At 40.5% G+C, this 24,367-nt stretch overlaps 1 protein-coding gene across 4 annotated transcripts in view; it reads left to right on the forward strand.

Annotated features, from left to right (window-relative positions):
• dock4b (dedicator of cytokinesis 4b) overlaps positions 1-24,367 on the forward strand; it is a 177,211-nt gene that overhangs the window by 39,019 nt on the left and 113,825 nt on the right. For 3 of the 4 annotated variants that reach the window (XM_017302824.2, XM_017302826.2, XM_017302825.2), the window contains exon 1: positions 16,643-16,911. The exons of the other annotated variant lie outside the window; for it this stretch is intronic. In XM_017302824.2, the coding sequence (XP_017158313.2) occupies positions 16,875-16,911 (37 nt within the window). In that variant the 5' untranslated portion in view covers positions 16,643-16,874. Of the gene's footprint in view, positions 1-16,642; positions 16,912-24,367 lie in introns of those variants that run through there. 4 annotated transcript variants of the gene reach the window in all.

The raw sequence follows: 24,367 nt of genomic DNA on the forward strand, positions 1-24,367 counted from the left end.
TTTTTATTGTTCGGTACAAGTCGGCAATGGCCGAGTTGAGTAAAATCAGGAAACCTGGAGGTGCAGACACAGGAGAAAGAAGGTGGTTTAAAAAAAAAAAAAAAAAACGTACCGAAGTGTTTAAATTAAAGTCACAAAAAGATTGCGTCGATGCAGGCGGGCAGATGTTCATGGTGTTGCCTGGCAACCGTATAGCTACAAAAGTGGGGGAAGTGTAGTGTTAGTTCTTTTTTTGTTTGTTTTGTTTTTTACATAAGTGCTTTGGTTTTAGGAGAGAAGACAAAATGGCTCATTCTATGTGGAATATCTGGAAAAACGAAGCTAAAAGAATGAATGGAAAGAAGAGAGGAAGTGAAATGTACAACAGGCGTAGTATAAAAAGGAGCTAAAAACACAACATTCATAGGTTTTACAGTATACATTTCACTTGATGATTAGAATCCATGAGAAACTCTGAATCTGCTGTTGAAGAATTTTTATTTTGTCCTCTATGGAGCTAAATTCTTTAATTTAAACACGGCCTCTTGGTATGGCAATCATCGTTTTCCTATGGCTGTACAAAGGCTTATATTACAGGGGCAAAGAGGGGGAGGGGGGAATCTCCTGAGCCCAAGAGAGCTGGTGGAGGATCATGGCTTTCAGGTAGAGTCCGCTCATTGGCTTTCCTGTTCAGTCAGTTGTAAATCTCTGTAGAGAGGAAACTTGCAGTGAACTGGAACACACGTTAGTTCTGCTGAACCGATCAATATGCAGCACCGTGAGAAAATACTTTGAATTTTGATTTCCGACAAAGCCAAACCAAGAGAATGTAGAACGTGCAAATCTGGATTTCATTTTTAACGGAGTAAACCTTTTCCAAACCAGCCTGGGCTGACCTTAAAAACGGATTTCTCCGTCTGTAAGTTATGCACGTGTGATTGAATTACTATTTCAAACGCGCTGGAATTTAGTGGATCATAGAGCTTGAATTGTTCATGGCTGGTGTACTGTAATCTGTTCTCGATTGGCAGAAATCAACTAAATGGCAACAGATGAGAACAAGATGGAGGCGCAAGCTGGCAAAGGGAGAAGTTGGTTACTCAAGCAAAAAAAACAACAACAAAAAAACTGAACTACTCTGAAGCTGAATAAATCAAACAATGCAACTCCAATTGCTGGTTCAATGACTTCCTTAGTTTTGATATTTCACTCATAAATAAACTGATGTTCAAAAACACCAGTGCAGTTCCAACTACAAATATAGACGCTTTACTGTCTCGCGCCAGCCTTTGTATTTAAATGACACTGGAAGGCAACATATAAGCTGTCATGTTTGAATTATTGAGCATAAATTATAAGTAAACATTGATGAATGATATCTGCACATACAATTTCCAATAAGTGGCATGAAGCAAGTAGGGCCCTAAATGGATATTCACAAAATGAATTTCACATTTATAATGCATGTCAGTCCACCTGTTTTTTGTTGTTGTTGTTTTTTTTAATCAGTATTCAGGCGGTACAATCTTGCAAGAGCCTTAACGGGATGGATTCTGATTTACACTGACACAAACATTGCTGTGCTCTATCTGAACCCTCACATCACTGCCAGCGGCTACAAATAAAGATAAGTAAATCCCAGCTTCCCCGCATTCCGACCCCAGAGGCTTCAAGGCTTGGGTGAGCCTCTACTGTAAACACTGAAAAGAGAACCCGAGAAAAAAGCTAAAGTTACACCGGCTTCTTATTCGCCGTTGAAGGGTAACGTGATGAACGCGCAAATCAGACAGAGAGCATTAAAAAAAAAAAAAAAAGTAGAAACGGTCATGGTGGGAATACATTTGGAGGTCAAATGAGTCAAACACAGGAGAGATGCGTATAATGATAGAGACGGAGAAATGCAGTTAATGGCTGCAGGCGGTATTCAGATGAGTGTGCGTAGCGGTCCGGTGCACAGACTGGCTGTAAATTTATTACCAAAGTGTGCTTTGCTGGAGCTGCTAGGCCCGTGGCTTTCTCCGTAATTCATAGAGACAGAAACAAAGGGAAGACGGCGGAGTATTAGAAGACGCTGGGAATCAGATTTTCAACACGTTCTATTAAATTTACACCACTTTTCTTTTTTTTTTTAAACGAAATGTAATACTTTGCAATTTGCACTTGGCACTTGGTCAATGGTCTCCTGTCACTTCTAATCGTGATTAGTTTCAAGGAATTATAACCTGAGCAGGCTAGAAAGCGGCGCAACATAGAAGTGTGAAAATTAGCGATGAATCAACCATTTTAACAAGCAGGTGTTTGGGGGGGGGAACTGTAAAATCTTCCCTGACTCTTTTCTACTTGCATAGTTTTATTTCTCTGTCTATTCCTCTGAGGTTTTCTAACCCCCAAAATACGAGTTTCCCTGTTATTGACGTGAGTGTGTGGTTGGGACTGGGTTTCCTCTTGCAGAGCAAAGCTTTAAAGCCCTCAACAGAAACCTGACATGTCCCAGAGTCCCCAAATCATCCAGCCGTCATCACTGCACAAAGCATTAAAACTCAACACACTGAGACCAGCACAAACACTGACTGGATATTCACCGTCTGAGGATGTTTGTGGGGTGTTCTGACAAAAGGAGAGCAGCTAAAATGCAAGACCAGCAGCAGAATAATGCCTCTCTTAAAATGTAAGGGAACTGTCAACTAATTATCCATGTTACTCCCAGCCAATAGGACTTTATAAATAAATAAAATAAAAGCTATGTTGAGACGTTGTAAAACTGCCTTTCCGTACCTAGAGTGCTTTTAACTTGCTTCCCCAGAAACTACTGTGGGAAGTACTGAAACCTCAAGGAGTTTCAAAACTCTTGCCGCAGTCTGAATTTCCTGCTCCAAAGTTCTCTGACAGGGGGGCTCGGGTGAGCCTGAGCCTGCTCCGGTCTAAAGTTCCAGAACTCTCTATAGGGGTTGGCATTGTGACGTCTTTTGGATTCAAAGATCCTATGTGGGACTTGCTGGGTCCTTGCAGTCTCACCAAATGATTAAATGATTGCATTTAATTTTCACAACAGAATGACACTAAAAATAGCAGTAATTTTAATTTGGTCCTATTTTCTTTACTATTAGGAACATTTGATAAATTCCACATTTGTACAATCAGAAAATGTAGCCATCCTTTAAAAAAAAAAAAAGGTTTAAACCTAAAAATGATGATGGTTGTTCTATTAGAAAATTACAAAAATGTCTTGTTAGTAGTTTTTTTATCAAAAATTCAAAGATTTTTTTCTTTTTTTTTCTCTTTAAAAACCGTTTTATTCATCTCAACTAAGGGCAAAAATACCTATTTGGATTCTAAAGGCTGCAGTTCCCTGTTCTATATCATCCTCCATTAGATTCCCCGACAGAAATCAACCATGGCTTGATGATCAGAAACAAACCGAAAACGGCAACCATAAGCTGAGCCAACATCCCATATTATTGTTTTGCATGTTTGCAAAAGGGTTTTAATCATGGTGTGCTCAGAAAACATAATGGAAGCCTTTGATTTTAATGGGGTGCAAACAGCTGGATGCGGAAGCTGTGCTCATTCCCACCTGGACACATTCTTGGCTGCCTCGCTGCTATCAGCTAAATAAACTCCATTAAACAGTCCTGGCACCGAGTCATATTATTAAAAAAGCTTAATTATGTGTCTATCTTTTTTTTCCCCTCCTTGTCTACATCTGTGCTGGCATGTGCAATCTATTTCTCATTTTATCTGCAGGCCTAAATCTGTAAATGTTGCCTCTCTGCCTTGCTATCCTTGTATCCGTGTCTCCTCAGTGAGTTTCTGTTTTCCTCCACGGACTGTATTGATTCTGCTTTCAACGGCAAGTGTGGAAGTGAGTGTTGCTTCAAGCTGGGGCAGCTGGATGTCTGTTTTCCCTTGCATGTGGTTTACCCCATTTGCGTTTGTCAGTGTGTGAATCAGCCCCAACCCCACCCCCCTCATGTCAACAGAGAGAGAGACAAGAGATGCCTCCGCATAACGCTGGAACATTTCAGATTAAAACATCAAATGTCAAATCTATGTATTCTGACTCTTGTGGACATTCAGTGAAAAATATAACAGGATTTCAGTGGGTTTATGTTTCTGTAATCATTTGATTTTTGGTTGAAATGTGTTTTTGTTTTTTTGGCAGAAAAATGAAAGCCAGAAATCTAGCCCACTCCCCTTCTGAATCATGTATATGAATAAGGTTTTCCTCTTTCTCTGGTGAATTCCAAAAAACTTATTTTTTTTTTGTTCCCCTTCCCCCCCCCTGCATCCTCCTCCCAGCTTTCTCCACCTCCAAGGTGCTTCTCTTACCGCGATTACAACCGCGGTGATGCATGCGCCCGCCACAGAGATCAAAGATTCACAGATCGTATTTCGGTGTTTGCGTTTGGACTCATACGGGAGCCGCCAACAGCCGAGTCGATCCAAAAGCACCGTGACGACGCCTCGGGGGCAAAGGGCACGAAATCCGGGTTTGGATGTCAGAAACGTCAACGGAATGAGCTGCCTTCATCTGCTCACTATGAAGGTGAACCCCATGCTGGGATGCCTCAAAGCGTCGTCAGTGCATTTAAGACTGCAGTCTGCAGCCAGTCATCAGACATAAATATAGATTTTAAAAATGAGTGAAGCAATAACAGATACTGTAGAGCAGTAAGTGGCTTTCTTTAGCTCACGTCTGTGCAGTGACTTTTTCTCAAAAGCGGACTTTTGTGCAACCAAATTGCAAATCAAACGTACAACGCTGCATTACTTTTTTTTTTTTTTTTACATGTTTTTTGAGTAGATGTTAATTTTTTTAAATGCTACATTTCATGTTGGCCCTCAGACTGCAAATCAGGGAATTGGACTGTTAACGTCTATGTGAGAAACCAAGCCAAAGGGCTTTTAAAGGTTACATCGTCTTTTGTGACAGTTTGAACAAAAAAGGAAAATCCACCGGGACTCCAGCATGTGTCAGGTTCAATATGAAAGAGGCAGACAGACAGAGAATGAGGTCTGTGTGATAAAAAAAAGAAGAAAAGAGAGAGCCTAACAAATGCAGGAAAGGCTAGTAATAGACGATAACGCATTCAAGTCCTCTCGTGGAAAAACTGCATCCTTGTACAGAGTTAATTAATGCCCTACTTATTTAGAAACGCTGTCTTTATTTCTTTTGCCACGGGATGTGTGGAGGAGTGGGGTGGTGCCTGATTGGTTTGTTTTGATTCAACATAAATTACAGGATGTGATAAATCATGGGCGCGCAGCTGCTGCTCCGACTATTTTGCTTCTCGGTCGCTCGCCCTCTTCTCGATTGTTCGGTCGTTCCCGACGAGCTTTGCTGATGTGTCACTGTGTCCGTGCCATGGTCACCAAAAAGACCCCTGAGAGTTGCACTCGAAGGACGCCCCAACAGATCAGACGTGCACAGGTCAGGCCAAGATCTTTTGTCGTGCAAACCCTTGAGCTTTTCCACATTTAGTTATATTGCAACCATTTTGATCGACTTTATTAGGATTGACAGACCAGTGCAAAGTGGCACATAATATAAAATTAAAGTGAAAGTTGAAAGTTTTTTTAAAATTTCTTTTACACAATTGGAAAACTTAAAAGTTTAAAATGGACTCCCCCTGTGTTCTAAACCTGGTGTTAGAAGCATCATACTATGGGAATACTTATTTTCTCTACACAGGCAAGCTGCCAAATAGAGGGCAACGTTGCAATTGCAGTATTATTTAAATAGGCAACTTATGAAAGCAACTGGTTGCACTGGATTTTTTTTTATGGGAATCGGCGTAGAGGGAGTAAGCACTTTTACTCCACACTTCAGATTTGATTTAAAATTGTTAATCTTCAGTTATTTTACTTATGCTTGTACAATTATGAACCATATTGCGTTGGTTGGTCAGTCACAAAATCTCAAAGTAATTTGAAGGTCTACGATTAAATTATGTCAAAATGTAAAACGATTCACAAATTAATTACACTACGGTAGGAAATTGGCATCTCGTTCAAGCCGTTGTATTCACGTCAGTATTGTCCGTTCCCTAATATGCACTCTGCCCTTCGAATGGAATCGGTTCAATATCCGCGAGACACTACTCGTTGCATTATATGCTGCATGAAAATCGGTCGGCGTGTGAGTTCCAGATGCATTTGCGTCAGCGTCTCTGAACCGCCCGGCCTCCACTGTGAGTGAAGCAGCGGTTCAGAGCCTCCTCAGTCTCCCCATCAGACCGTTATCAGAGTAAAGCCCGCTGCATCTCCCACCGAGCCAGGAGGCCCGGACCTGCCCTTTCATCTGTGCCCAAATGCAACTCGACTCACGCACACACACACACAAACACACACACACACACACACAAAGCCCTATTATTAAGGTTTTCATCAGTGTTCTCGGCACTAAGCCCTGTTTTTGGGGAGCATAGAAATTGCACACTGCCGCACAGAAAAAAAGAGGAGCAATTTTTGAAATGATTAATGATTTACAATTATAGGATTCAGGTAACCATTCATCCTGGTTGAAATGTTTGTAACTTAAGATCTTACAGTTGTTAAATATTAGTTTCAAATGGGGAATAAAATGGGGTATAATGTGTCTGAAAATGGCTGCTTACATTCTCTTTCGAAAGGGAATTTGGTATGAATGATGCAATTTGCCTGGCTGGGCTACCTGACCGAGACCCAACAACAGGTTTGGTTATTTACTGCTGTACGTTTGCCATTAGCATGTACCCCAGCATGTAAGAGACTGCTGTGATTTTGTTTTTGACCGTTCAGCTGGAACGTGACTAAATCCTGCCAGTCGTTTTATCTCGTGCCTTTCCGGTTTTGGCTATTTGAATTCAACTTTTTATTCCTAAGGATTCTAAAGTAACTCCAAGTTATCGGTTGTCCTTCAGACAGAAAGGAAGAAAAATTTTGTTTCCCACTGAACAAACAACAAATCGTTTTGTTTTTTGGGGGTTTTTTTTAATAAGTGGATCATTTCCATTTGCAAAGATCTTTTGTTTCTGACGACCCAGCAGTCCCTAACAATATACACACAGGAGCTGGTGAGATAGTGCTCCTGACTGTGCTTTGCAGTGCAGTAAATCTCTGCTGTTTTATATCCTGCTGTGATGTGTAATCCTATTGCCTTATCTTTCCCACATCAGCCTTCCTGCCTCTGGTTTGCTTGACAAGCCAAAGCCGTACACTCAAACACACGATAACATCTGTGTCAGAATATTCTTAAGATGTTGTTTTTAAAAAAACTATTTTCGCTTGCCCTCTAATAAAGATCATGTAATGGTTATCGCATCTCGCCGTGTCGGTGGCAGCTTTCAGTCTACATTGTCAGACTTTTTCATATCTGGTTTCTAATGTTTCCTTTTTCCTTGATCCATCAAGCAGTCAGTCCCCACTGGCGTACGAGCTCCCCATAATAATGATATTAAGATAATGACGGAAATGAAAGAACTTAATTGCCGCATGAATGCAATTAGCCGCTCCACTGACCTCAGCTTACTTTTCCACTAAATGTCAGATTAATAAAATCAAAGATCATCAGCGTAAGACTGCAAAGTTCATTATGCTAGCGAAAATGTAAAAGACCATCTAACAAGATGACAGAGACCTGTCTGATTGAAATCACTCTTTAAAGTCAAACATATGCACACACTCTTATGTTGACCTTTTTTTTTTTTTTAAGGAGTACTGATCATCAAATTGGGCAATTATACTTTGAAAAGGATTGCAAACAAACTCCCCCAAAGGTAATTTGTGAAAATTTGCTTTTCTTTGCCGAATTGTTGGGATTCATTTAAACTGGTTGATCTCCAGCATTTATCTTATTTTTTTTGTTTGTTTTTTTTTAGTTTATGCCATATATAATGCAGGGAGGGCATCAATTTTAAATCGAGTCGGGGTTTTCCAAAAGCTTCAAAAAACACCTTTGATGGTGAGATTGGGATGGAAGTCCAGCTGTGTCCACGTTTTAACTGACTAGCTGCTAATTTGATGTGATTAAGAATTTCACAGTAGTCCAATTACTCCTTACACTCTCCTATGTTGGTAGTTTTTAATTAATTTTTCAACCCTTGGTAGAAGGCAGTTGTATTACTGGCAGGGATTATGTGAAAAGTAATTTTGAAAATTACTTTTAAATTTTCTTACATTTTTTTTTCTCCCCCCATGTTGTCGATTCTGCTGCTGCGTTTCCTCATGCCACAAGTGCTGAATGTCGTTGCGTTTACCAGAGACTCTGGTTGAAAACACGTCGCCGTGCTTTTTTTGGGACCATGTAAACAAGGCTGCTGAGTTAATCGTACCTCTCGTGGCATTGTTCATGCTCTGCGGATCGGGTGAATCAGGAAAGCAGAAATTATCAGCTCACCTCACATGCACCACCTCTTTTAGAAGGATTAGAGCGGACGTAGGTGTTGCAGTTGCGCTCGGCGCAGCACAGACTGCTCCTCGCTCCGACTCCCACAGGCTGAGCGACTGTTCCAGCAGCTTAACTTGAGCCAGAAAAAGGGCAAACGGCTCTTAGGCGGGAGCTTCTCAAGCCTCTGTCGGCGTGTGGTTTTTTTAGATGGTAAAAGCGTTCAGATCCATTTGAACCCTTGGACTTTTGCGCATGTTACAACCCACAAACCTCAAGAAATGGTGTCATTGTTGAAAGGATTTCATGAGGAGTTTTTCAAAAACTATGAAGGGGAACTCTTTGCTCGGCAGAGATCCCAGTTGAACCTTTTGGCGGACATCCAAAGCGCTGTGTTTGGAGGGAAACTACCACTTCATCATGAATGCGCCATCCTAACATATGGATCATAAAGGATTTCCTTCTCAAATTCTATGGGAGGATAAAGATTGTCACTTTTAGTTTCTCAGTTTTGTGTATGGTGGACCCCAGTTTTTGGGGCAGTCAGGACCACAGTTGCCCATAAAAGCTCTAAATCTGCAAATAATTAAAACTTTCTAAAAGTGATTATAGCGGCATATTTTAGCAGTTTAAACACCAAATAATATGCACAGTGGAAAACATTCTAGCACAACCACAGACGATGATATCCACAATTTTTGTTATTTTCACTCTTTGGGGTTCAGTCAATCATCGGCAAGGGCTGCAAATGGCATTCCTTTATTGGCTGCTTAGAAAAAGCCACCAAATGACCTGTCAGGTAGCCTTCCACGTATGTATTTCATCTTTTCAAGCTTGCTCTCCTTTCCAATATTTTAGATCTGCACCCATATCTAAAATAACCCATAAATAAATCAATGAGTGAATTTTTTTTTGAATAATTAGTGGTTGTATTCCTCAGAAAAATCCCTGAACACTTAACTTAAAATACAAACACATTTTTTTTGTTGTTTAATCTTTCAATTATTAAATCATCAATTGAAAGAGAATGGACCCTCAATTGGGGATTAGGATTAGATGTCTGGGCTCATGGACATGATCAGTCCAATGAGATGTAAACTTATATACCTTCCTACTGTTTGGCACAATTGTTTTGTGTGTAATGAATAGTTGCTAAGAGTGCACTATATTTAGCTTTTCATGATCCATTGTTTCCCATTTTAGAATGGAAATGTCCCCTTTTTTTGCTGAAATAACAAATATTAATGCTTACACAAATTAAGCGCACATGCAGTCATTTTCCCCCCATGTGCCCCTTGTTCCTACACCTGTGAAACATTTCCTTTCTTGCTGTCCCACAACTCGTACTCAACAATCATAGATCAATGACATTTGTAATTAGGAAAAAAAATAAATAAATAATCTGGACAAAAGAAGAGGGTGTCATTTGACGTGACATGTGAACTGCAGTGCTTCTTGGTCGGTGGCTGTGTGAAGGGGACACATTGCCAAAGGAGGGCTTTCAACCTGTGACAGATAGCTCAGTTTGTGACAGCCATCTGCCTAGTACGAGTGCGTACTTGTGTGTGTGTGTGTGTGTGTGTGGGGGGGTGTGCGTGTGTGTGTGTGCGTGCGTGCGTGCGTGTGTGTGTGTGTGCGCGTGGACGTATGTATGTGCTCCACAGACGGGGTCGTGTTTTCACCGACGGGTGCTGGGCTCCAGGTGGCTGCTTACTGTAACATTGCACCCTCAGTGAGCAACAACGCGGGAGATGTGGGAGCCCAGCAGAGCTTGTTGGTCATAAAATCACAGCCGTCGGCGGCCTGCTGTTACCGCAACCCCGAAAACTGTAACCCGAGTAGAAGTTGTGCTCTGGGTTTTTAGGGTTATGGGTTGTTTGTACAGTCTAGAGATCTGTGAACCCTTATAGGGGCAAGTACATAAAGTGCCCTCCAAAGGTAGTAATCTCGAACTTTTCTGCATTTTGTCGCCTTAAAACCAAAATTTGCAATGACCGTTACTTGGATCTTATGACCCATTAAGTTTTTAGGGAAAGGAAAATGGTAAAATTGTAATCCCAGCTAGGAGGCCTGGCAATAGGGCACACAGCTCCCAGCTCAGATGGAGGAAAATCTGTTGATGGGACAGCTATTAGTTTTACACGCTGCAAATAGGCAATAGGATATTTATAATGCCAAATAAAAAAGGGGAACTGGGGTGAAAGCGCATATTAAGAACCTCTGGGATAGACTCATACCAGATCAAAACAACAAATATAGTCATGCAAATGCATAGGGCACTGACTACTTCACACATCAACATGTGTGTCAGTGGCATACATAAAGGTAAACACTGCTGTTATCATCAGCACGGTAAGGATTTGACCCTTTATTTTTGCTATAGCTATTAAACTGGTTAGAAGCTTTTAATATGAAAAACTCAACATCGGTCCATCTTGCCTAAAACGGTTAAACTGAAAAAAAAAGGCTGTAATGGTACATTTTAGCATTTTAAGTTTCTATAATAGAAGCCTTTGCTCGTGTATGTAAAAGTATTAACCGTAGGTTCAAACATTGACCTAGTCCAAGCACCAGGCTGGAGATGTTCAATTAGAAATGGCGGCCGGTAAATGCTTAAAAATGCTCCAAGACACCGCACGATCGCAGCGACTTGTTTTCAATAGCAAAGAAGAAGAACAACATCTCAATGTCAGATCTCACTTGTGCTGCGTGAGGTTTTTGGTGGTAAAGCTACGAGCATCCGAGAAGCACTTAAACTTAAGAGAAACGAGATGAAAGGTACGGCGGCGTCTCCCAGACATTTGATCACACAGCACAGGAAACACTTGCAAATAACACAATCCCGTCGTGTGCGAGCTGCGAATCCTCACCTGCGACCGAGTGTGATTTGGAGCCTCAAAACTCTGAGAAATCATTTACGGTGCTGCTTTTCACCGCCGCTACACGGAGAGAGAACGAGAGACTATTTTTACACCGAGCTCAGAGAACAAAGTGAAAACCCTTCAGAAGGGAGAAAAACTGTGATGCCACAGTCTTTTTGAGAGAATATGTAGACGCGGCGTTATTATTCTTGTTGTTTTTATTCCGACCTTTAAAGATCAGTGTGAAATAAGTAACCGTGTACAACTTAATAATGACTGATTAGTTTATAGCAACTGCTAGCAGGTTGATCGAGATGAACTTGGAAGAAAGAGAAGATTTATAGAAATGTTGTTGCTCCAAGCTGTTGGTTCAAAGAAGTTAAAAGGTGACAGAAAACCTTGGAGTGCCTATATATGATTTTAGTGATTGTTGAACTGATTTTTAGTAAACTCCGGCTCGATTTAACTAATATCGTGACTCCTATATTGCATAAATTGCTACAGGAGTAGAAATTGAAACGGTTTAGGGGCACTTATATTTTTGTATGGCGTTATATTAAGTTATGACAAATCCACAACTTGTTAACAAATTGAGGCAATATCTAGTCAAGATTTTTTTTTTTGGTTAGTCTTTTTTTTTTCTTTTTTTTTATAGTTATCTTTATACTGAAACATGGCCTTTTGTATGGCATCAGTACATGATTCATGTGTTTTTGTGATCCACGGACTGACTAAACTTAGACTTTGACTAAAATGCAATAAGGACAAGTCCTGCAAAAAGCAAAGTAAATAATTCTGATTCTTCTCAAAGATTCCTCATGTCTTTAAACAGTACAATGTGCACGGAAGAGTGTTTTTTGTTTTTTTTCCCTACCAAGGCACAGTATATTTTCATGGCTATATTTAGAGGCCTGCTTCTGCTGGAGGTGAGGATATAGCCTGCTGTGTGTGAGCTGAGGGAGGCATATGCTTCCCCCCCCACCCTCCCTCATCTGACCCACGTTTCCTGGTGTGAATTAAATCAGAGCTGAAAAGTGCTAAGAAGCTATGATATGGAATGGTCTCTGGAGATAAGCCAGTGTCTCTTCCCATTCGTCCGCCGGGGTTAGAGTTGGGCCCGCTGTTTGCGCTCCCACTTCATGGCATTCTAAACCAGTAGCTTGTGGTGGTTAGAAGCCCATAAAATGAGAGGACACACACACGCACACACACACAAAAAGAAGCAGCCAGAGCTGCACCAAAATGAAACTTGAGCACTTCGGTCACCTTTGTTTACTTGAACTTGTTTGTGCTTCAAAAACTAGTACGTCCATCTCATTCAGTGCAAGAGCACCAGAAATTCCTCTCCCTTTCGCCTTCCCACCCCAACCGGCTTGATTTATGTGCCACAGATGTGGCGTGGCCAGAGATGAAAAGAGGAAGGTGGTCAAGCAGCGGAAAAGATGAGCTATCTTCATCGGTTGACGCCGCAGACAAACATCCGACTCCACGTGAGACACGTGACGTCTTCTGACAAAGTTCCGGATGAACGTGGGGAGATGGAGGGATGTTGGGTAGAGGACAGAGCGAGAGGGCAAAGATGAGACGACGGGGATGAAGATAAGATGACAGGAAGTATGGAAAAAAAATAGCACCTGAAGACACTGTTGGATGCTTGATGTGCCCTAAATCTGACAGTAATCCTCTCATGGTCTGTTCAGTGAGCAGACATGCCACCTTTGATCTCTCACCCTGTTTTTTTTCCGCCTTCTGTCCAGCAGTTGTTACTTCATCTGTCAATTTGTTAGCCTTCCGAGTTATTTTTAGGTCAATCCAAGCAAACTCACCTTCACTTCCAAGTTCTCGCAGAACCCTTATAAAACTCAATTTTATTGGGTTTATTTTTGATTTTAACTCTAACCCTATACCCGAGGATCTTCGACAAAGCCGCATGTGACTCTTTAAATCCTCTGCAGTTGTTCTTTATTACTTTTGTGAAAGAGTGTTTAACTGAGCTGTGTTTTTTAGTCTAAAAGTGGTGAAAAGCTCAGTTTTTAGCCATTTGTCTGTGATTTGGTTCAGTGTCTGTATATAAACCCCACAGGACAACACAAAAAGACTAAATGCGTTGCTTGCTTTACCAATTCTTTTGTCGTTATTCTGAAATCTAGTACTTGGGCCTTTAGAGTGATGCAATATCTAATTTTAACAACCTTCTTTAAAAGAACGTTTTATTCCAAAATTTTGGAAAAGCTATTTCAAAATTGAATAACTTTTGAAAATGGAAGGTGCAGAAAGATGATCTTGGTGAATCCGCGCCTAACTAAAGAGTGGGAACTCTTGATCTTGGAATGGAATCTCACCCGACTTAACCATCGGAAAAACCAGTAAGATTTACTACTTGGTGTGCCTTGTAAACCATCTGGACTTAGAAGCTAGTATTTCTTAGTTCTACTCCAGCAAAACCAAATGAAACGTTCCCCGAGGATGGAATTCGAAATTGGAGCTCCTTCACAAACCCGGAGTTAAAAAATCTGACATGGCTGCCAAGGTAAAAATTTTTTTTAAAAAGGTAGTTTTTGCTACTGCAATATATCCTATTGCAGTATTGGGCTGTTTGCATGCCAATAAGTCAGTTGTAGATACTAAGCAGAGGCAGTGAGTATTCCGTCAGTTTTTTGAGTGCATAAAATAAAGAAATACTTTTGTACTTGAGCTTTTATTGCTAGTAGAAGACAACTTATCATTGACCACAACAATCATCAAATGCTGTCTGAATTCATCTTGGACCTGGAGCACAGTCCGGATGATGGTGATGATTGGCGTAACGACCGCCAAGATGGACCCTTTCTTCTTAATTGGAATTCTCGCATCACGATGCGTCCTTGTTGGTTTTCACTTTTAATTCTTAAGATTCACACTTCAGAATCCAACTTTCTTACCACGACGGGCTGCATTTGTCCTGGCGTTCCAGCTCAGGCTAATCCCTTCTGTGTAATCACTTCTTCCCTTCTTTATCGCTACATTAAATGGGAAGCTTAACCATTCATTTGGCGATATAGAACTACCGCTTGTTTCCTCTTCATATACAAGAAAATGCACTCTGGCTTTAATCTCCTATCCTCTCAGGGGTGATTCCATGGGGTTCCTTGGCTTACTTTACTCCTTTTGCTCATGGTTTATTCATATGTTAAATGGAGCATTCCAACACTTGCAGCCTGCACCAATCACAAATATCAAAGCTATGGGATGTAGTGGTAAACCCACTGTAAAAAAAAAAAAAGAAAAGGAAAATAATCCCACTCTGTAAGAAAGAATACCATGACAGTTACCTTAACACATGAATGAGGAAGAGCCTCAGGTTGCTTGCTTTTTCGCGGTGCGTCTGCTCACAATCCGCCGTACGAACTACAAAGGTGGGGTGGGTAAAGTGGACATGTGAGCTGGTGATGAGGCATAAAGAAACGAGTCATTTTTGACACTTCAAAGAATTTTAAACGCACTATCCGCCGCATGAGGAATGCAGAGAGGGTGTTTGTCAGGATCCTTTGTACTTAAAGGCAACAGCAGCTACACCCAGGTGATGCGAGGGGGAGCAGCAGCAGTAGAAGGAGAAAAAAAACCAGTTGTGTGAATTTGTGTCAGATGATTTTCATTTAATGTTTTCTTTGATATTTTAGTTCATTTCTCTGCTCCCTCATTTGAAAATTCCCATGAATTTTTCATGCACAGTTTGTCCCGGCCAACCGAATCTGTCCAAGAGGCTCCTACGCTATTCCAAGGTCATGATTTAAATTGGCACCATGATCCCCTATGCACAGAACACGCATTTTTCTGTCAAAATGTAAATCACTATATGTTTTATTTATGGCCCTACACAGCAACTAAAAACTTCGACTACGTTCACCCAGACGATCTAAAAACAAACCTACTGGTCACCTGATATGTGGAGGTGTAAATGCATAAAATGAAATTATGACTACAATTCCCAGAATGCTTTGCTATTTTTTATTTTCCTCTCGCCGCGCTCCCAATGAAGTTGCGTTAAAGTGCTGCTCGGAAATTCCGTATAGTCTACTATCATTTCAAGAAAAAGAGAGTTGTACTTTAAGAAATGATCTGGATTTAAGTAAAATTGTTAAGCAGGCAAATTCGACACATGCAGTGGATTCTAACTAAATTGTTTAGTAAATGCATTTCTATTCCGTTGCCACAGTCATTATGATAGTAAAACAGCAAAAGGTCATTTTCTGTTTTCATTATCAATCTGTTTCTAATAAGCTAATTTCCTTGTAGAAAAATGTGCAGTTTTCTCAGTAGGAACCCAAGTCTTGAACAGTCTGAGAATTTTAGATTTTGAACCAGAAATTATTTAAATGTTAAGGAATCTTTTATTGGATACCGATTTCAGCATTGCTATCCAGTGTCCATGTTTTCTTACTATACTTACACTACGGAGGGCCCATTCAGACAACTTGAAGTGAAAATGTTTTTGGCAGAACACTTTATTATAACTGCTCATGCCTGCTAGAATGGGAACTTTTAGTCTCAGTCTCAACTGTTTGGCAGCATTCTGTTTGTGGTCAAATGCTTTCTGAGGACTTGAAACGTATGTTTTGGTCTCGACCGACCAGGCTAACATCTTTCACGTTGGCCAAGTCACCCTTCTTCTTTTAGTGAGCTTCTAACAACTATGCACTTGTCCTCTCAGCAAATTCTACCACTTGAGCTTTGCATCTCTGCAGCTCTTCTATTGACTCCTGCTTCCTTGATTAATGCTGACCTTGCAGTTTTGCTATACCCTTAACATTTTTTTCAACCAAGGACTGAAAAATGTCCTTGGTTAGTTTAATCATGCAAGTTAAATCGTATTGAGAAAATAAATTCTGATTTGCATCAGACTTGCTCCAACATCATACTTTAACATGTGGATTGAATTTAACTTTGTATTGGACTTCTCATGACTTTCCCTGATCATTTTGGTGTTTTGTCTTCATAATGCTGTTTGTTCATAAGTGATTTCCTGTGAATCTTGGGTGCTTTTGCACAATGGGTAAATCTTGGCTCTTTTTATTAAACAGGTGTCTTAAATAGGTAGAATAATGTACTTGGACTGTATTTAGGTTTTTCCAAGTAAATGGGGCTAAATACAATAAAAACATTTTAGAAATACATTTTTTTCATGTTTAAATATTGAAAGCCATTCATTTACCTTTTGCTTCAGTATTATGTGCTATGCAGTGAGGTCTATGTGGGCTTGTCCCTTAAACTCTAAACATGGCTACTTTGACTTACGTGGTTAAACATACAAGTTTTTGCAAGGCAGAGTATGAGGCAGCAATGTTTTTTTTCCGCTTCCACCAACACATCAAAAGACCAATGTACTTCCGAAATCAAAAATGTCCTAAGACGGCCCCTGAATGCGGACTCAACTCGCGGTTGTCACGTTTCCCACAGACCCTGAAAGCGGCACGACTCCGTACCACTACGAGCAGCAGCAAGCAGCAGCAGCAGCAGCGACGGCAGCGGCGGTGTATGTGGTGGAGGCGACGCTTTCTCCTTCTGTAACCTAAACAATGACTCCTGCTACCGACCGGAGGAGAGCCCACTGATAGAATGCTTCACACACACCTAGAACCCGACGTTTCGCTGCTATTCCGTCCGCTCGCTTAAATGTCCCGAGCGTAAACATGTGGATACCTACAGAACATGAGAAATACGGCGTCGGTGAGTTTTATTATTGCACGTTTTTATTATTGATATTCTCAGTGAAACGAAAACGGTTGCCATATTCTTCTTGCTCTCACAAGTGCATCTGTGTGTAAATAAATGTGTGGATTGTGAACTGGATCTATGACTTAGGCATTGTGTTTTATTATTATTATTATTATTATTATTATTATTATTATTATTTATAAAGCATCATTTTACTGGGCTTTATGATTGAGTCTCGCATCGCAAAAAATACCTATCATCATTTTCTACTAGAGAAACCCCATAGTTTGATGCTTATGGTTGTTTTTTAAATTTGTATTTTCGCTGTGTTTTGCTGTGACAGTAACCGGTCAGCGTTTCTTTAAAAAAATAAATAAAAAAAATCAGTGTTTCTGCTCTTCTGTCTGTTTGAATGGGAACCCCGGCTAAGCTTCGGGCAGTCGCTGAATGTCGGAGTATTTCTGTACAAATTATCCGAGAGAAAACCCCTCGTAGATGGAGGAAAAAAGTAATTGGGAGGTCCTCGGTAACCCGGCGCGATCTCAGGGTGAAATGGACATGGACGCGTGGAGATCATGGTAGCAGTGTGTGTATGTGTATGCGTGTGTGTGTGTCCTCCACATCGCATTGTTCCAGACAGTCTGGGGATCACACGCTTCAAACATGCGACAACAACGCAAGCGATGCCAATTGTTGTTGCGACAATCCCGCCGGTAGACTTTGTCCTGTTGATGTGTTTGCGCGGATTTCCGTATTTGTCTGCAAAACCTGGTGCTGCTTATTGAGTTGAGGGTTATTGGGGGCGGTGGGGTCAATCAGGAGGGACACGAGTCTGTCATATGGACATTCCCTGGAGAGATCTGCTCCGTGGAGATGCTTTCCGTCAATGCATGCCTCAACAGTTTCATTCAAATGGACTCAATCAATGGACGGGAGTGTTTGCCACCTTACTAAAACCGATTTTAACTGCAATTTGTCACTACAGGATGATTATGGTTGGGGGGCTCATATAGTTTTGCGTTGCAAAGTGTCCCCCAAAATCCAGCACTTTTAACACCATCACCTGCAGTTTGTGAAGAAGGTTGAACCCAGCAGTTGTCATTGTCACTTGACCGCTTTGTGAAATGTTTCCCCTGGTGATTGTTTGCTTCCCTTCCCTATCCGACTTAAATCGCTGCACAGTTATGGCTTATTTGATCCTGTGCTATACACTCCTCTGGAGCCCACAACCTCTATATTTCCAGAGACAAATGGATTTAAGCCCATTTAGCTACTTAAACCCACACCCGGCTGTCAAAGTTCACTCTACTGAATTAAAGGAGGTCATTTATTTTGGAGGCTAAATAGTAACCATTGTCCCAAGTCTTCTTAAGGGTGCCCAGTTAATTGGATTAATTTTTATCCCCCCCCCTCCCCCCGTTTTGCACAATAACAGCAGTAAGACTCTTAATTGGCTGTGATTTATTCCTTAAGACGTGTTGGCAGCCACAGACTTCCTTTTGAGTTGTTTCTCTTTTGAGGAAGGAACAGCAGTGTTTTCCTGTTGTGAAATTCAGCTAGCATTATCCACAAGCGCACGCACACGAGCAAACATGACTAGAAGCTGCTTTATAGCAGAGAGCGGTCGCCGCAACTTTAAGTCATAAGCTACAGCATGTGAACTGGATGAAATCAGAGGGTCATTTTGTCTGGTTGGTGTCTGGAGAGGATTTAACTGATTCTGTTAGATCAGCTGAATCAATATGGACTGAAGAAGAGCTTTTCTGTGCTTAAGGAGCATCACGAGGGTGAAGGTTGAAATTTAAAGGGACGAGCTTATTTGATGATCCAAAGTCAAAAGCATCAATATTTGTGACCAGTAATGACGCATTTTTGTGTTGCATGAAATGGACAAATGATACTAAAACCTTACTAAATGGCACATTAGTGTACTGCATTAATGAGTCAGATTGGGACAAAACTGAGCGCTTTTCTTTTTTGAAGGGGAACTAAGAAGAAGTGATTCCTATTCTGCAATTCTTCGTATTTCAGATGAAGTGGGGAATTTTTTGAAGTCGAGAGCTGACTGGGAACACCTGAACCTAGTGTACTGTCTCTTTAGACTAGATTGACCTGGAAATGTTTGGTTTGGCATTCTGACTTTTTTTTTTTTTTAATACAGACTTTGAGTGTATCATTGTACAATTATTGGTACCGTTGCCTTCAACGAGAAGGTCCTTGGTTTGGTTGTAACCCTGCACATGCAGGGTTACAACATGCAAATGTCAAATACTTCTAAAGTCTAAATACATGAATGTTAGGTTTATATGGCTTAGGTGTAAATGTGTCCATGTGTCTCTACGCTGCCCCCTAATGGACTGGAAATCAATTTGCCACTGGACGTTTTGCGCCAGTCATGACCCTGCAAAGGTTTGAGTTAAAGAAAATAGTTAAATGGATCAGATATCACTCATCTTACTGTACGACAAAATCACTGATGCTCAACAGCCCTACTTAGGTTTTACCAAGAATAAGTGAACCAAAGTTAATATAAAAGTTGCTGTAGAAATCCCAATATTGTTATTGTCTAATGGTGTGACGGTGCATGCAAACTGTAGAATTATGGGCTACGCTACCCTTTTCCAATATAGCAAAGATTTCACTACAACCTTAGATCATAACTCGAGGTGTCTCCAGTAACCCATGCTATTACAAGACAAAAAAAATCAGATTACTGGATTCCAGACTGCTTATTTGGGAGGACAAAGCATCATACCAGTCCTGACCATCGATCCACCAGAAATCTCTGGAAAGAACAGCCAGTTCATTACAGTTTCTCCCAGGAGCTTGTACAACGTGCAACGTCCTTTTTTACGTTACACTGATCAGTAATATCTTTGCTCTGGAAATGGCGTGTTACTCCTTACGTCAGCCATTTTAAACGTGACTGTGATCTCCAGGTGCTTTCAACAAACGTTCTGTCCCCTATTTGACAAAGAATCTTGTGTTTTTTTTTGTTTTTTGTTTTTTATTCTCTCCCTTTTTTTTGATGGTTGAGTTTCCTTAGATCCTCACAGGAGCATTTGATCTCAGGGGCAAATCGGGATGAGCTCAGAACGCCTAATTGGGAATTTGCAGCGTTTGATGTCAATTTGACTTATGAGCAAAAACTGTGGCCCCCTGGATGACGGGAGCCAATGCCATTCATGAAATATGGATGGAGTCTTAGCAGGTTGATATCCGGATGCCCATTAGGTCATTAGTAGGGTAATTATTGGTTAATAAGATAATACAAGAAGGTTAGAAGATTAAAGAGAGATGATCTATCCGATTCTATAATTGAGGGGATGAGAGTTTAGACTTGGCAGTGCTTTGTATCTTTTCCTTCAACCCCATATAGATTGAGATTGTATAGGAATAACAAAAGACATCGTTGTGATATTGATTTGTGGTGACTCGCATATCCACAAATGTCTATAAGAATATAAAGAGCAGCGGGTCACAGATGTCACATACCCTGTGACTCGCTCACTGGCTACACAAACCACTTGAGGCTGCACTGTTACGTTTCGGAAAGATTAGACGTTCGACAGGGCAAAGCCCTTTTTTCCTCATTAAGGTCTTTTGATTCAGCCAATCAACCGTGTCATTGCTCATCAGAATTCAGACAAGTAATTAAAACATTTTTAATGAGCCTGTCCTGGATCCGTTCTCGCCCAAGCGGAATTCTTCGCCAGTGGTTGTGAAAAGAATCATTTTCTATTCATCTGTTTTCTTTTCTGCGAGTGCTGTGGCAAAACAAGCTAGGAGCATGAAAAAAAAAAAAAAAGAAAATGAGAAGGTTGCAGCATGATAGACTGCTCATGCTTGGCTGAGATAGAGGGCGAACATGAGGCCTCAGGCTTTCCTGCTCTCCCTTGGCTGACATTACGTCTTCCTCCCTTGGGAGCATGTCGCTAGTCCATGGGGTTCTGGAGGAGTGGTGGGGTGTGAGGGGTGTTTAGGGTGCTGGCGCGTGTCAGGGGTGGACTCATTGTCAGGTCGACTGCCTTGCCCTCAAATTCAACCCCTTCGTTATCCCCCCACTCCGCAGGGGATTAGCAGGTTGTTTTGGTTGGAGGCCCTGAGGCCCATTCCACCATTATACCCATGATTTCTTAATGCAGCAAACCCCAGGGCAACGCATGGGGGGATGGTGGGTAACAGGGGCGTGGCGAGGTGAGACCTACCAGCATGTAATTGCTTCATCTCCTTTTGTAGAGATGGAAGTCTTTCTCTGCTGTGTGTCTTGCCCACAGAGATACACAAACTAGCTTCACGTCACTAGAGAATCATTTAGCACATTTTAGGCTCCCTTGTGAATAAAACAGATCGGACAGTTCTCTGTTAATTTTTCAAATTCAGCAATCTAGTTTTATTTAAGCTGTTTAACAGTGCGCACTTAAATCTACATGGACGTGTGACGTACGACTGTCTTGACTTGTTTGTTCATCAGTAATTGACTTGGGTCAGCGAAGCAAATACCTCAAGAAAATGTTTTTTCTGCCACACTCATTCAGCATTACTACTCCTGTTTGTGTTATTAATATGTATTGTTTTATGTTTTTCATAGGCTCATTGGTTTATGTGACGCATGAAAACCATATGCTATAATTGTCTGTCCACATTCACGTGGTTTTTGAAACAAATTGTGGGTTGGGGGTTCTTAGCTGCATTTCCTTTGCAGTGGCAGTGTAGCATGCTCACAATAGGAAGATTGTGCATCATCTCGTAGGTGTATGGTTGAGTGATTACCAGTTAACCAGAATGCATGTAGTAATGTTTAATGGCCATTATTTCAATTTGATTTGACATAAATTATTTGTCTCATTTGCAACTCTGTTGGCTTGTTTAATTATAGGTCATGTTCATCCAACCTGTAGGTAGGTCATTTGTTTTATCAGCAAAATAAGAAAATCAGAAAACCAGCAAATGTATGAGTTTGCATACACATCAAATGCTTTTTAATTTGTGCATATATGTGAATGTTCATGCACATTATGTTCATGCACATAATAATGTTCATGCACATTATTATGTTCATGAACATAAGTTACTTTTGCAAAGTAACTTGCAAAAGTTACTTTAGCAATTTACGAATATTCCACATTATGCTTGTGTTAATGTTGGCATAATGTGAAATGTAATCTGTACTGATAAGGTAGTTTAAAGACGGACATCTGCACAAAAAAAGGCTGAATTAACAGACAATTGTGTACAAATTGTTCTGTGCAAAAATGAAATGCTTTGGTAATAAAACACGTATTACTGACCAAGGACTCCCCCCACCCCCCTTATGAAAATCCATTATAATATCGCGAGCCAGCAATCAAACAAGTATTGAAAAAAATGCTGTCAGTGTGATGCCCTCAATTTTTAAAAAGAAATTGAGGGTCGATTGGGGTGACGACTGACATTTGCAGCGAAATAACAGAAAATTGAGTTAAAAATAATTCAATAATCAAGAGTGTTTTTTAAAGGAAAATGTTAGCACATTTCTGTTGTATAGGAGAAGATGGAGGGAGAAAAAATGAGTATTTTGTTATAAGTTGGTGTGGGGCTGGATGATGTGGCTGAAAAGCTTATCACAATATAAGCGTTTCATATCAGTCAATATTGATAATTGTTGTTAATAATTTTGTAATTTTGTAAATAATAATTTTGTTGTAAATATCCAAAATGCTGCCAAAGTAGTGGCATGACCTTTCTTGTTTTATCTGCACTCAACGCCATTTAAAAAAAAAAAAAAGTTTAAACAGTTGTGAAGAACGGTGGTAAAACCTGCAAGCTGTTGCTAGGTGACAGTGAGTTAGTTGATGCAGCCAACGTTGCTTAGCTTGACCATGAGAGGTTGAGCAGTTAAATCCCTTCCCTCTGCCTACATCTCCCAGAATGCTGTGTCGTTCTATAGATATTGCTTGTGTGTCTGTTGGGATATATTATTGATTTGTTGCCCAACCCTGAGTTGGCATTATCGCTATTACACTACTGGTTGCAACAGAAAATGAGAAAAGATGTAACTTTCAAAGTAAAAACTTGATTTTTTTCTAAAAATGAGACGATTGTTTTATTTAATCATGTTTTTTTGTTTTTTTGGCATCGAGTTGGCTGATGCCTACCTTTGTTTTTTTGTTGCGAAGTACGTATCCCGCTATTTGCTCATAGTAGTCACTAGCATTTACATTTATTTGACAATTAGTCCCACACTGCTGTTGTAGACTAGATCTCAAATGCTAATTTGTCAGATGGTTTATGACTGTGTGTGGAAAACACAGGCCATACAGAACCATTGTTTAATATGAAGTGATTTACATCACTTTATTTTTTTCATTTTGCAAACTGTGATGCGCATTGATGTGAGATGCATCACTTTGTGAACAACTGGATTATGACTGACTTCAAACGTCTCAGTGAAAGTGTAGCCACTTACACAGTTCAAGTAATCTCATTGGAGCTTCATTACTTTTTTTTTTTTTTTTAAACAGAAAAATCTCTCATCTGTGTTGAAAAATCAGTACACTAAAGTAGGTGAAAGTTATCAGTTATAGAAAACATCATTTGGTTAGCATCCCTGAATAGACATGCTACTTTTGTTTTTGTTTTGTTTTTCCACGCAGCTTGAACGGCCAAACTGGCGGAAGTTCTCTTTCCTCAATATCGGTCTGTGATTTCTGTGTCAGAGATGTTAATGGGATGTGTCCTATTAGGAATTCAACCATTTAACTGATCAGTAGCATCCCTGCAGCGGAGGCAATGGAGGCATGCGCTACATGTTTGTGTATTTGCTGTTTGTGTGGGCCGAGGGAAGAATGACAGGCATAAATGAAGAGCGGCTGCCAGTGGCAATCACTGTGAGTGGCAGGTTGAGAGGAGCTGTTTATGCATGCAGAAACACTCGCTTTTAATTTTCTCATTTGGGGCACAAGACTCGTTTCCTGGACTGGCATCAGTTTTGGCTCGAATGCGTTTGGTTTTCCAGGCATCCGTGCATTGATCATAGAGGAAGTGGTCATTGATTTGGAGTAACCCAAAGCGCTAATGTGACCTCAAAGCACCATTTTAAACCTCATTTGGTGATGGCTACACGTACCTACAGTCTTTTTTTTTTCTTTTTTTTTACTGAAACAAATGAGTTTGCTTCATTATTAACATATTAATAAAAAGAGTTCAATCTCGGGGCTTTTGGAAAACAGACTCAGGCTTTGTGAGTCAACTAACTTGAATAGATTTATCTTCACAGTCTTCTCAATGCTTTTTCTTTTTTCTACCTTTTGTCAACCATATTTTTTCTTTCCATTTATGTACACTGAAAATATAAGCAAGTTCTTTAGCCATGACATTTTCTGACTTAACCTTGTTGTAGGGACTTGGTGAGTCTCTACAGGACAACCTTCAAATAAGCAATACACCTGGTGACTGTATAAACCCTTACATTGCCATATTATAACAT

The sequence above is a fragment of the Poecilia reticulata genome, chromosome 23, assembly GCF_904066995.2.
Source record: "Poecilia reticulata chromosome 23, P_reticulata-male-v2, whole genome shotgun sequence".
Lineage (NCBI taxonomy): Eukaryota > Metazoa > Chordata > Actinopteri > Cyprinodontiformes > Poeciliidae > Poecilia > Poecilia reticulata.